The sequence below is a fragment of the Egretta garzetta genome, unplaced genomic scaffold, assembly GCF_000687185.1.
Source record: "Egretta garzetta isolate BGI_Z169 unplaced genomic scaffold, ASM68718v1 scaffold449, whole genome shotgun sequence".
In the NCBI taxonomy this organism is placed as follows: Eukaryota; Metazoa; Chordata; class Aves; order Pelecaniformes; family Ardeidae; genus Egretta; species Egretta garzetta.
The window spans coordinates 61,840-76,283 of NW_009260681.1; the positions used below are offsets into that span (position 1 = coordinate 61,840).

The 14,444-nt window shown below is 37.1% G+C and overlaps 1 protein-coding gene and 1 non-coding gene across 2 annotated transcripts in view; both read right to left on the reverse strand.

The window, feature by feature from the left end:
- The window catches only part of CEP295 (centrosomal protein 295), a 45,729-nt gene that overhangs the window by 10,341 nt on the left and 20,944 nt on the right, over positions 1-14,444 (reverse strand). The window contains exons 13-20 of the mRNA XM_035901193.1: positions 13,858-13,955; positions 12,648-13,731; positions 11,517-11,688; positions 11,233-11,385; positions 9,655-9,879; positions 3,520-3,626; positions 1,836-1,974; positions 71-304 (exon numbers count right to left, since the gene is read on the reverse strand). Of these exons, the coding sequence (XP_035757086.1) occupies positions 71-304; positions 1,836-1,974; positions 3,520-3,626; positions 9,655-9,879; positions 11,233-11,385; positions 11,517-11,688; positions 12,648-13,731; positions 13,858-13,955 (2,212 nt within the window). The remainder of the gene's footprint in view (positions 1-70; positions 305-1,835; positions 1,975-3,519; positions 3,627-9,654; positions 9,880-11,232; positions 11,386-11,516; positions 11,689-12,647; positions 13,732-13,857; positions 13,956-14,444) is intronic.
- On the reverse strand, positions 2,225-2,308 carry LOC118452985. The gene has a single exon (XR_004842871.1). It is a non-coding gene; the product is annotated as a small nucleolar RNA U2-19 (small nucleolar RNA).

Below are 14,444 nucleotides of genomic sequence, written 5' to 3' on the forward strand. Positions count from 1 at the left end.
TCACACTGAGTAAGCTCCTCATTCTGTACAATGAGAGTGCAGCACAAAAATGCCTTAAAATGGCAAATACCTTGGAAACTTGTATTGCCCTCTGAGTAAGAGTTCAAGTCTCCAGTACATTTCCCCAAGATCTGCTGTATCCAACTTCGTTTATAAAGATACACCTCTCCTTCAGGCAATTGAGTTCCAGATGCTCCAGACAAATTCCTTTGCCTCTGCTGTAAGGTAAAAGGCAGTGAGGAGTTCCAAGGGTGGCTCACTGTTTCTTTCAAAATTCGATCTTCTGTACTATCAGAAGACAATCCTGAAATAGTAAGGTAGATGTTGACAGTTTTGCATATAAACCACTTACATGAAGTCACCTGATACTGCTTAATATCCTGAAATATTCATAAAGAGCTCAGGGGTTTTGTTTTTTTAATTGTCTCCCATCAATGCTCCCACAAACCTTACCACAAATTTCCACAAATTCAGGTTGATAATATCTAACTAGATAGTACAGCTTAGCACTTTTAGAGTATATAGACTCAGGAAATACTGAAACATTAAATTCAGAAAAGAATTAATCCTGTTATTTTATGCTAGTTAGCATACTTTTACTTCCTATTGCACATAAATGTGTCAATCCTTTAACATGATCTTGAGTGTCTTCATGGCATCAGGCAGCAGTTTTATTTATGCTTAAACAGAAATTGCCTATTCCTAGAAATACATAAGAAATCCGAGCGACTCAAAGAAACCAAAATTGTGTTCCTAGTTAGCGCACCAACCCCTCTCTGTATACGCTTACAAAAGCATTGCACAAAACTATCAGAAAACTTGAAAAATTTATTCATGTAGCTGAGTAACCAAAACCTTTGGTGCTTTGATTCCACAACTTAAAAACAATAGAAAAGAAAAGCTACAAACAAATGATCTTAGAATTTGCCTTAGCTTTTCTATGTCAATAAACCACAATTTGTCATATGAGTTATGAAGCTTATTACTCAAAAGTAACACTTCCCAATTTGGAACATTAGGGTTACAATACAGCCTGACATTTCAGTGGCTCAAAAACCGTAGTCTTCAAAAGTTGATTTATAAACACAGAAGAACTCATAAACACACATGGTTGTTTATGAGATCAGATATGTGTCAGATTAACACAATATTAAGCATGAAAGTAAATAAATGCACAGGTCACTATCTGAGCCCTTTCAAACTCACTTCCCATGTTCACAAGTGATAACATCAGTGTGCAGAGGAGCAATTATATATTTATCATAACGGAATTATTTTTAATTTTATGAAAAGCTAGCTTAAGATCAAGAAGCAGACTGAAAGGAAAAAAGAATATGAACACACATTTCCCAGAAAACTACTAAAAGTCAGTATGGTATTCAAGTGGTATTTTCACAAATAAGTTATTAAGAATTACTATGGTGATAAGTGGATATTGGAACAATTCTCTTAATAGCAAGACAACAATCATAGCTCTATAACAATCTATGATATATATTGATTAGAAAACTTTTATCAGTGCATCATTTGGGGATTAATTTTTTTTAAAAAATTGCCACTTGAAAACTGCTAGGGTTACTGCTGCTTAATAAAACTCAAATATCCTTTGCCAAATCTGATGTGTTATAAGGTTAAATTATTATAAGCGTAAAAAAAAAAATTAGCACATAATGAAATATCTAGTTACACTCAACTCTGTAACACATATTAATCATTCTTAAGTGAAGCTCCTGTTCGCTTATTTCAGAAGAATTTATGTCCAGTTAGACCCATTCTGTTATAAAATAAAGAGAATACACAATTTTCCTTTCACAAGAACAACAAAACCCACTCACCAGTGTCAACAGGGGTTACATCCGATGTTTCACTAGTCAACAAGCTTCCAGTGGAAATTGTTGAAGATAAGTCACTGGGTATTCCTTGCACGAAAGCCTCTGAAGCCAAGTTTGTGGATACTACCTTAGAAAGTACTTCCTAGGACAAAATAACATACGCTTTACCACGTATTTGGATGTCCATAATTAAAGCTTTGAACCACACATCTTATTCTGAGCTCAGTTCAAGTGTAGAAGCCTTCAGGCTTTGCACACTCAGGCAAATACAGATTCATCATTGCCCAGTACAAAACATTCACACCCAAGGTCCCAGACACATTGCTCCCCAACAGCCCCCTCCCCTCAACACACACACACACAGAGACAGACAGACAGACAGTAATAAAGCCTCTCAGAACTGCATACAGATCATGACACCTGGAAGATTATTTTATCTCCTGGTCGTCAGATTTGGCTATTTCTCATCACAGACCTACTTCAGTAGAATTGTAGATCTCAGAGGAACATGAATGCAATACATTAAAACCTCAAGAATTTTACAAGTACTTTCAAGAATATGCCTTTTGCATACAGCAGACTGACTTAAAAATTTAATTCTATGAAATGAAACAAACAATAAACAGAATATCCTAAAATATTATCTTCCTTAAGTTTGACTTCAGTTTTGACTTCCTTAAGTTTGACTTAAGTTTGTGACTACAAAGTCACAAACCAGAGAATGAAAGTTCTTGTACTTCCAAATTTTGAAGAACTGGACGTGAACATTTCTTCCCAAACTTTGAATTAAAATGTGCACCAAGAAAATTCAAGACAAAAATCTAAGAAACCCTTCCCCTACATTTTTCATTATATACCACCTTATGTAAATATATTTAACATACACACATTATACATAGCATTTTTTAAATACTGTTTTTAATCTCCTGACAAAACAATGGGGTATTTGGGTGAGAGGAAAGCAGGGGATATCACTGGTATTGATTTTGGCAAGGTTTTTGACACTGTCTCTCACAATGTTCTTGTATCCCAGCTTGGATGTCACGACCTGGATGGATGGATGACAAGACAGGTAAAAAACTGGCTGGATAATCAGGCTCAGAGGGTTACGCTGCACCTGGAGGTGGGGAACAAGTGAAGTATGACAGGGCTCCATCCTAGGACGTGTCCTCTTTAACACCTTTGGCAATGACATAGAGCTGAAACCATGCTTTTGTCAAGTTTGCAGGTAACACTAAGCTGGGAGGACCATCCGACACAGTAAATGGCAGGGCTGACATCTAGAACGACCTCGTGAGGCTGGCCCTACAGGAATGTTATGAAACTCAGCAAGAACAAATATAAAGTCCAGCGCCTGTGAAGGAAGAACCCCATACATCAGTCCAAGCTGGGGCTGCCAGGGGAGCAGCCCTGTGACAAAGGACCCAGGGGTCTCAGCAGACAGCGAGCCGAGTGTGTAAGCCCATGGTGTGCCCTGGCAGCAGAGAGGTAACAGCATCCTGCGCTGTATGAACGGGAATACAGCTAGTAGATCCATCGCGGTGATTACCTCTCTTCACTTGGTGCTTGTGACACTGCTGCATCCAGAGTATCGCACCCAGTCTTAGCCTCCCAATACGAGAGAGAAAGATTTTAATCACAAAATAAAGATTAAGTTATGTTACAGGGTTATTTTGATATGACTAACCTTATTATCAAGTCTGAATGATGGTCCAGAACATGTTGTAACTCCCTCTCCAATTTCAGCAGCAAGAACTGGTAAATCTTGAGCCGCTTGAGAATCCTGGGATGGGGCTGAACACAAATGTAAGAGAAGCAATAAGGAATAGAAAGCAACTTCCGAGTTCACAGTCAGCAATTTTTTTTTGGACACCAGATGGCAGTAAGACTCTACTGCTGCTGGCCTCACTACTGGGGCACTGATTTTGCTCATCCTTACCGCTTTCTTCTCACCTACAACATACTTTCTGCTCCACCGATTTAATTGGCAATTGGCGGTTCTCCTTGACCAGCCTTCTTAAAATGTCTAACCAGCATGACTGCTCTCTGCGGAGTGTGCAGGAAGAGCTAGAAATTCATGCTTTGGCTTTGCAGAATGAACACTTTGCTAGTGTTGTTATAATAGTTTAATGGGGGGGGGGGAAGGAAGGCAGAATCTTTTGCTGTCTACCCTTAACAATGATTAAAAAAGAAAGCAGACATTCCAAGTAGATCAGAGAAATCAGACACACGGAATTACTTAACTATAGCATGACTACTACCATGGAACTGAATTACCTTTGCCATAAGGCTCTTACATGTACAAGGGAGATCAGTATCTGCACAGTAGTACCACAGCAGCACCAGAAAAATGTAATTTCTGTATTCAGTGCTGACAAACACCTTTGAAGTTTGACATTCTAAGATTGTAAATTAATTGCCAGCAAACAACTCTAAAATAATACTATTTCCAGTAATAGTTTTCAAGAAAGAAGTGCTAAATATCAAACAGAAATTAAACAGTAGAAGTGAAGGTATGTTTTCTCCCAACTCTACAAGGGCTGCAAGTGACAGACACCTTTCAAATCCCCAGCGCTTGTGAGGCTCTATGCTTCGGCAGATCTCCTAACCTTCTGTGAATCCTAACACTAGTTTGCAGCCTGTATAAACTGAAATGCAATTTCTTACTGGAGGGTGGAGTCCAGTTGTTCCCTTTTTCTACTGTACAAAAAAAGGGCCAGTGAAGTATCTATATGATGTGATACTAATGTATCTCAATCAGTATGAAACATTTTGAAACTAATTCTTTTGGGGCAGAAATCTAAGGTTTCCTATAGCCGATATCATCCAGTATTCTTCTAGGAGAAAGTAGAAGACAAAATGAAATACATCTAAACTATACTTATTTGGATTAAGAGACCTTAACCTATTCTTAATTCATTTACTATTTTATTACATTAAATGCTGAGTGATCTCAAAATTAAGGTTAAAGAAATTCTCAAGTGGCTTCTTTTCCCCCCACGCTCATGAATTCTCCAGAAACTTCTAGCAGGCTTGATCTTGATCATTTATGACAGTGTGATCAGTAACCAAACGGAGCTGTTGGCAACAGAGGTTGCAAATAATATGAAGAGTGGAAGAACGGTAAAAATGACCTCAACCTCCTGCAAAGCTGGGTCTGTTAAACAACACTGTTCCAATATAGATAAAATTATAAATGTAAGAGCACAGAACACTGGCTTCTGATCCCTCGTCTACAAGTACACGATAAAGGTCTTCAGGTTCACATGAAAGACAACTTTTAAGGTTTGAGTAGAACAAGGTGGCAAGAAGCTCGTTGGTTGGATATGGCAGTAGTGTGGCTGAGTCCAGACACTCTGCAGAAGTCTGCTCCTCTTCTTTGGAGCAGAATATAGAAGACAGAAGATCCTGAAAATGAGCAAGGCTTTGAAGAAAATTCCTTGAGTAGGCATGAAAACTGCAGTCATCTCTTGGTATTTAAATATCTCCATAGGAGAAAAAAAACACACAGTACAAAAGATTTCTAAAAACTCAAAGAAAGGAATAACAAGAAGCAGTGGCTATCTCTTGGTTTTTAAATATCTCCATAGGAGGAAAAAAAACACACAGTACAAAAGATTTCTAAAAACTCAAAGAAAGGAATAACAAGAAGCAGTGGCTACAAATGGCTGTCAGACATTCAGAAACTGGAAACAGACCATTTATTTTATAGTTTGATAAAAAACTAAATGGTGGAACAAGCTACCAAAGAATTCACTATTTCCTGATCCTTTTATATCAAGATTAGTTATTTTTCTGAAAGAAATTATTTTATCTTCTAAAGGATATCAGCATGACAGGTAATAATTTAGAATACATATGAGATGAGATTCAAGCATTTAATACTCTCTTGTATATAAATTCTATGGAGAGCTAGGCTACAAATGTTTCATTACTGCATTGTTCTTGTGATATTAATACAAGGGAGGAACAGCAGCAATTTCATGCTATGAACCAAATTATTTAATTAAAAATACAACATGCTCATATCTCATGACTTTATTACATTAATATCTGTAAAAAAAACTAACTGTAGAGGAGGGCTTTTTATTCTTCTTTCCTCCCTCCAAAATAATAATGCAAGATTCTTGTTCCTCACAGCTTCCTGACATCAATACGGGACATTCATGTTTTAACCTCCTAGCCACCACACTGCGACAAAGAATTTGTATTTAAAAAGCGAGGCTGTAATATACAGAATGCCTTTTTTTTTTCCCCAACAGAAATTGCGGTAAAAAAGCAGCAATAATTTCAGGGTGCAATTTGATAACAAAAGACTGAACAACAAACCACCCAACAAAGACAATATAAAAACAGGGATTAGTCCAAATCCAACCATGCAGACAAACCAAAAAAAGTTGTACTGCATGCTAGCTTGTCTAAATTGGTGTTGGATGAGACAATCTGTCACAATAAGGAATTATGGAAAAATATTTGGGATTACTAAAAATAACTCGAAATCTTAGGTCAGCTTGGATCACACAAAAAATAATCATGCTTGGAATAAAATCTCTGTACAGGCTAGCAATACATGAAGATAATCACATCTGGAGCACTGCTCAAGAGGACTGCTGAAGATGAATAAAGAGACATAAGCCTGTTGACGTGTAACAAAGGGGAACCGCGAGCGAGATGTATGTATCGCATCTAGTCACTATTTTCAGACTGACTTTTAAGGAAATGCGGTTATGCCATCAAACTGCCTGTCTCATCTGTAAGTTTACTCTGCAATCCCATGTTGACATTCATTAACCCATTTTAACCAAACTGGATTGGGAAGAAGTAGTATCAAGTGTCCAAAGTTCCTAACTCGTCTTGTCATACATCAGTGGCATGGTAAGAGAGAGCAATGCAAATCGTAGCCTCACTGGTGGCGCTTACTGCAACATCACCTTAACAGTTACCGGTCCTCTCTGCCTGCCACCCAGCTGAGCAGTTTGTGTAGCACTTGCAACCACTCAGTACTGAGCACAGGGATTCATCCTCCCCTACCCAGAAGCAGTCCTTTAGACCAGTTTTATGTTCAGACATGTCTGCTTCTAAATTTGAGAGGGTTATTCTTCTTGTAGTAATTTGAAGAAATACAGCTAATTATAGAAATTAAAAAAAAAAAAAATATTGCCTGTTACCCAAGGACAAGTCTCATATCAAAGGAAACTCACCTTTGTTGATAAAGTATCTAAGCAGATTTACCAAGTTTATCTTTTTAAGAACCTGTATAACTTTTACCTTTTTATCTTTAATGCTTTATTTTGAAAAAGCACACGAGCAGTGATTAATAGGATTTGTGCACATCTAGTGGTTCTGTAATCACAAAAGAAGTACAACTCTCAAGTAGTAAAGCTTTACATTATTTGATCGAAGATAGAAACCCCTAAGAACATAACTTCAAAGAATAAGGTCAGAGATCACATGTACAAAGCACTCATTTGCTCTCACCTTTAGAGACAGAATTACATCTTGAAAACATGGGAAAACTGCAAACGTGTTCTGGTTATAGAATCAAGTAGCAAAAAAACCCCAAAACAACCAAAACGAACCACCAAAAAAACCTCCACTACCAAAAAGCCCCCAACAATTAAATAAAAAATAATCAAAGCTACTATCATAGGTAACAACTTCAAATGCACCTTAAGTTTCCCCTTTCCCCTTCAGAAACTTTAACACAGACTATAGTTTTTCTTGCTGAAAATACTGCACTAGTTACTGAATTACCACAGAGTGCTTTCACAGCCTTTAAATTACAAAGATACTATTGACAGTTTTAGTTGTTGAGCTGCTCAGGAGGACAATCCTCTTAAATACATCATCACAGAAGGCTCTGGGGTTTGGTTTTTATAGGGTTTGGTTTTATTTATTTATTTATTTTTTTTTTTAAATATAGATGTTCACATGAAGTTTCCTAATCCTCTTACATAAACCACTGCACTGTTCATATAGAATACTCACTAGTGTAAAAAGACACTACACTAAGATATTTCCTATTAATTTGGTAACGCGCTGATCTAGCAATGCTTCTACAACTTAGAAAAATACAAGCCTTTTCTTCAAATACTGTTAAAAAAGACAAAATTCTTTAGTGATAATTTAAGTTTAAATACAGGTATATTTCAGAAAGAGTATTCTGAGAATTAAAGGAAGCAGTTGAAAAAAAAAAAAAAAAAAGAGCTCAACATGTACTTACTCAAAACAACCTAAATTCCTAGTAAATCCTGACTGAATTGAAAAGGATGCCTCAACATAAAACTACATGAAAAGTTACCTTAAGATTTGGGGCAGCGGTGAAATTCCTAGCAAACCCAGGAGGTGCATACTACATAGCTGTATTGCTCATAAAGACCTACATATAAGGTAACAAAGTTACTGAAGACGCCTTTGCAGCTCTAGTAATATATTTATTTCAGATGGATACTGAAAATTGTACTGGACCATGAGATGCTGTCATCTTGTAATAAGCTTCAAATTGCTTTAGGCAATGTTTTGCAAACTTTGTCTAACAGTTCCCAGAAAGTTAGGCATAGCATTTCTCAATTACAGCGATGATAAACTGCATTTCAATCTGTAGGAAATTTGAAGAGAAGCAAGTGCATTGCAACTGAAAGTACTGGAGCCTTTGAGTTAACATTATTCCAAGACTGGAGAGACCAGCTAAATTTTTATAGGCAGGGAAAAAAATAGTAGGAATTAAAAGCCTTGGCATCCACTTGTTAGTCCAGTCTCTTGAAAAACTTCCTAGTAACCTGCTTTGTTTACCTGAGACTAATCACCTTTGTCCTTTAATAAAACTGGTCAAGCTACCCATACCATGCTTAGTAGGTTTCAACAACCCTATAACAAAATTATGTTGAACATTTACAAACCATTTTATAACAAAACCAACTTTTTTATAACCAAAACAACTTGGTTTAATTTATAGAATCCAATTAACTTTGTCACATATGGACACAGCTTATGCTCTAAGGTGTGATCTCTAATAAAAGCTCTTTGCAGATGAAAAGAGCAGAATTAAAGTAATCCTTACATTATTGCACCATTTTTATTTCTGTCACAACTAACAGCTGATTCTTTCAAATTGTTTCTTTGACTTAAGGGTAACAGCCTTCTATTTTTTGTCTCAGCTGTATTTTAAGAAGTTTCTTATATACACTGATCTTTCAGTGGACTTCTACATTAGCATGTAACACTCCAGAGTTCTCCTTAAGCATTAATTTCCTTTGTGTTGATACAAGGAATCACTGGGTAGTAAATCAGGCACACCACTTGTCAGCTCAAACAGGTCCCACCTGGTGAAGGTGCAAACCTGAACACCCCACAGTCTGGGCAGAAGATACCTCCCTCAAGAGGAGGACACACCTGAGGCTTTGTACAGCAGTTTGCTTCCTGTGTGTGCATGGGATTCTGCTGGGAAGGGCAGGGCAATCTGGCAGTGCAAAAGTTTCTTTACAGACAGTTCTACAAGGCACCAATACAGATCATGTGCCCTGGATGAGAAACTGTTGATTAGCAATGAAGCTTACTGCAGTGTGGACTTTTGTTACTGGAATGGTAACAGATCACCAAAAAAAACCCACCCCCAAAAAAACCCCACCAAACCAAAAATCTCAGTCATTCTGAGAACACATGCTTACTGAAACACCCTTTTTTACATTTAAAATTAAACAGTACTTAAATAGCACTGCATTTTCTTTAACAAGTCAGGTCACACACTACAAATACATAGCAGTACAATTAGCAGTGCTGAATGATATTCATGTAATTCCTTGAAGTAAGAGGATTTCCTCACCTGAATCATATGAATTTTTAGCAGTCATCGTCAGCACCTCTTGTAATAATCCACTTGACTGTTTACTTTGCCTTGGATTTCCATTAGACATTTGTTCCTCATAGGTTGTTATGCTCAAAGGTAACCTGCCGTCTTCATGACGAGCATGACTGTAACGTTTCACATATTCAAACTCCCCAATGGTTGAAATGGGAGAAGATTCTCCACCAACAGAATCTGTTTTATCTGGATTTAAAACATGTTATCAGTTTAGGTACAGAAATGCAGTGTTTTGCACTTCATGAAAAAAATTAAGATGCACATTCTGTTCTACAGAAATAACCTGGTGAATTTGTACAGTGCTCCATTTTAATAGAGTTAGCCACATCAGGTCAGTAAAAAACTTTGTATTATACAGTTTACAGATCACACAGATAAAAAGATTATACAGGTCATAGACTTCTCAGAAAATAATTCTCAACTAAAATATTTCTACCAAAAAAATTCAAACAAATTTTTCCACATAGGAAATCCACCAAAACTTTCAGTTGTTTTTCCAAATCCAGAGGCAATGTCTCTGCACTGGCTTAAAGATTTCTTTTCCCCTCAACCCATGCCACACAACAGCCCTTTTTGGCCACACAATACAATAAAAAACACAAGTCCAACTTTTTACTACCTACTGTGACCAATGGTTAGATAATACAGGATAATAAATCACCTGTGGATCATAATGGGATTACACAGAAAATGAGTATTCCCTACTCTAAAATTCCACTAGATACTATTTCACAAAACTTTTTTGGTAGGCATTTTTGGTTTTAATATTTTATTTTTTTTTTTTGTAATTAAGATGTGTAACACTAAGACAAGTGCTTTTGAGAATATATTCTTCTACCGAAACCTTTACCAATGAAACTTTTTGTCTAATCAAGATACAAAATTGGTCCAACAAGAATTATTGTGCATAAACTGATGCTGACTAGCATTGATTACTTTTCTTTAATTAACAAATGTCCCATATTAGCTGTCTCATTATTTCACTACATTTTTCAAGATGAATGCCAAGATAAATCAGATGAATGCCTGAAATTTTTACAAATAGTGTTTTATAACTGAAAATAACCTATAAATATGGTCTAAAATTTTCTGTAGAAACTTGATACTAACTCTTAAACTTACTTAAAAGTTTCCACTCATTTTCTTGGTATGCTCAAAGCACCTTTAAACATCTTCCATAAACTCTGATGGTTCTCTTTACAATTACTGTGCAATTGTCTATTAACACAGATGCTGCCCAACAGGAAAAAAATCAACAGGGAATTTAAGTCATGGAATTACAGTGAATTTTTTTTCTTGGTGACTTTGTGTTTCGATTACGTTTTTCTAGACAGACACTGACAGGATTACCTTTTCTCAACTACAACTCACTTTGCTAGTATATAAATTATACCTTAAAAAAAAGGCAACAGTATCAGATATTATTTCACAATCAATCATCTCGAAGACTCTTCAGAAGAGATTAATTTCCTCCAATCTGTACTTTTCAGGAACAGCAGCATTTATTATATTTTTTATATCCATATATACAGATTTTACCTGCAAAAGAAATGTTGCAACTCTTCGGCGTGTCTACCTCTGGTATAACACTAAGTTCATGTTGTTCCAAATCAAGCCCTAACTTGACTTTTGCCACAGGTGGTTTGGAAGATCTCTGCTTCTGTTCTCTACATAGAACTTTCTCCGACTGTTCTGTAAAACAAAGTTTTGCATGTTGCAATAACACGTATGTATGTATCAAATTAACCTGGGGAGATGGAAGAGAAGCCCATCTCAGCTGCAAAATGAGAAAAATTGTAATGATAAATACTATACAGCCTTACCAGTTTGCTCAGCTGGACTGAGGCACTGTGAAATCATTTCACGTCCGTGAAATTTACTCCTGCCACAATTCTCTTGCTGGTAGTTTTCTGAGACTTGGAAAAAGTCAGTCCTATTAATGCAGCCAGGCTTTTGTGTCTCTGTCATTTCTTCATTTGTGCAAATATATCTCACCTTAGAAGGGGGGGAAGCAACTGTATATAAGATTATATTTATACTCATTTATCAAACCAGCATTTTCTTGTGTGTGTATTCCTTACAGGACAATATTGAGCACTTTGAGAAAATAGTTCAAGTATGCAAGATACTGGACAGACTTGCTTAGCTTACAAAAACTTTTGGACATACAGGTATTTTATTTAGCTCTAAAAAACTAATGTGCCAAAACAATTATTTACATTTTCAAGGCCTCTGCTGGATTACTCAGCATTTTTAACAGGAACAATTCCTGAAAAGCTTTTTAGTTTTTCAGCTACTCAATTTAGGAATTTTAGCTGTTTGGAGGCTTCAAAAGCAAGAGACAGGGACTCTAGGCAACATTTACTTTTCTAAGATGGCTGCTGTTTAAAAAAAAGAAAAGAGAAGGGCAAAAGGAGCTGCTTTAGAAACTCAAAATAAGCTTGAATTTTCTTCTGTTACCCAGAAACAAACAAAATTACAAGTCAAGAGTGCAGCTGACAAACCAATTTCCTAACATATACACTTGTGTGTACAAACATAAAAGACAAACTTTAAAAAATAATATATTTAAAATGCTTACAAATATCCTTTGAGGTACTGCTTACATATTTTTAATACAAGAGGCGTTTTACGCCTATAGCTGCATTTCTAGAATGGAAGAAAGCTACGCCTGCAAATATTTCAGACAACATAACTATTTCAATAAGCATTATGTTCAGAGACCATGCACAGAAGTTCATACTAGTTCTGTTAGACCGAACAAAACAGCGCTCTTGGGGCTTGCTGAAGAGAACTACTGATTACAAATCACAAGTCCTAATTAAAATTTTCATTATGGTAAATCATCTAAAACTAGCAACACTCCATGGGATGCTTTGCTAATTGGTAGCATTCACTTTTAAGTTTGATCACCTACTAGATGACTCACCATGCAAAGCATTCATAAAGCTTACCTGCTTGTTCAGAAATCCTTTCAAAGCCTCTTGCTGTCTCTGCATCTGTTCCTTCAATTTATCTTGCTTCTGTAAAAGTAGTTGTTCTTGTATTTTCTGCCTAGAAAGAAGAGCTTCTCTCTGTGCATCTAGCTGCTCTTGCAATTCTTTCAAATACTTTTGCTGAGCTTGGATGCTTTCTGATGAGGCCAACACTCTGTCCCTCAAATTCAGTATACCAGAATAATTTAACCAAGATGCATCTCCTGGTTTTGATATAAAGAATTCTTCAACACCCTGGGCTTTAGATTCTTCATGAGATAAAGTCACAGGTTCAGGAAGATTGAGGGGTTGTTCAAGGCTTGTTTTGATGGTGCTCTCTGCAGATCCCTGCTGATACGCCAAAGAATCAACTGAGGGTGCCTGAACTATAGGAGATCCCTTTGTTGCTGGCATGAGGGGTGTCTTAAGTGGAGGCTCTTCTCCAGCTTCTGTCTCTGCTTGACGGTTAGATGACATCTGAGATGACTCTCTAAAGCGCACTGTTTCTGAAGGCTCAAAGGAATCTTCTGCAGGCAAGACGTATCTAACATGTTGTATGCGTGCTTCCGGCTGCGTTCGTGCTGCACTGACATCTTTCGTGACTAACTGTGATGGTAACTGGAACTGAGATGGTTCTCTGGTGTGGTTATTGGAGGTTTCAAATATTCCCACTTGTTCCTGTGAGGGACAGCCACACGGCAAGCGAAACTCTCCATGCTTCAGTTTTGATATTTCTAAAAACTGCACGTGTCTGCCAGGACAAGCGTCACGCGTTTGCTCCTCATGTTTCTGTGATGGTGTTTTTTCCAACATATGCAATGCTCCTGAAAACACAGGTAGCGACTGTGCATACTCTCGTGCATGAACTTGTTCAGATGACTGGTACTGTGCTGGTTGCGCTCCTTGCCTCTGTATAAGCAGTTCTAAGACAGGCTTTAAATGAATTGATTTTGTTTCCACAGAGCTCAGAGGTGTTGCAGAAGTAGACAAATATCTTTGCTTCAATTTATTCTGATACTCCTGTAGGTGCTTTCTAGCTTCTTCAATGGTCTGTCTGTGCAGCCTGAACAGAAGGAAAACATGAATCTTCCCAGAATGGTGCAAAGATAAACATAAATTTCAATAATCAAAGCAATTAAAATTATTTTGAAACAGGCAACTTGAACTTCCATTTCATAAAGGAATTTACCTATTTTGCTGTAGAAGGCGTTGTTGATAATTACGAATCACCTGTAAATGGCTGTCTTCTCTAGGACTCCTGGTTTCTGATACAGTAGTATTTCCAGTCTAATCAAAATTAAATAATTTTAAGTGCACATATACAAATAATTCACAGAAAACTATTAAAACAACAACCTTAAGCTGTGTGTTCTTTCTTCTAAGTTTACAGAAGCCACTCTGTACCACTGTTTGAAGTCTGTGAGATTTCAGCCTGAGGCAATGAAGCTAAAGCAGTTTCTGGAACAGATGGCCTACAGCTACAGTCTCTCTTGGCAAGTCGAGCATACACCGTCAAAGTCAATGGTGCTTACAGCAGCTTAGCTCAAAGAGGTAAATGTACCCAGCAGCAAACTCCAGGAGCAATGATACAACAGAGCTGCAATTTCAAGGCAACCAGATTCTCAGAAGAGTACAGGTTGTGCAAATAATTCAAGATATTAAAAAAAAGATTACTTTCCTTCAACCTCAATAAACTCCTCTCCTTTAGTAGCTGTTTGCGATTTAGACAGACAAAAACAGAGGTGGGTCTGTCTTTCCCCCCCCCCCCCCCCCCCC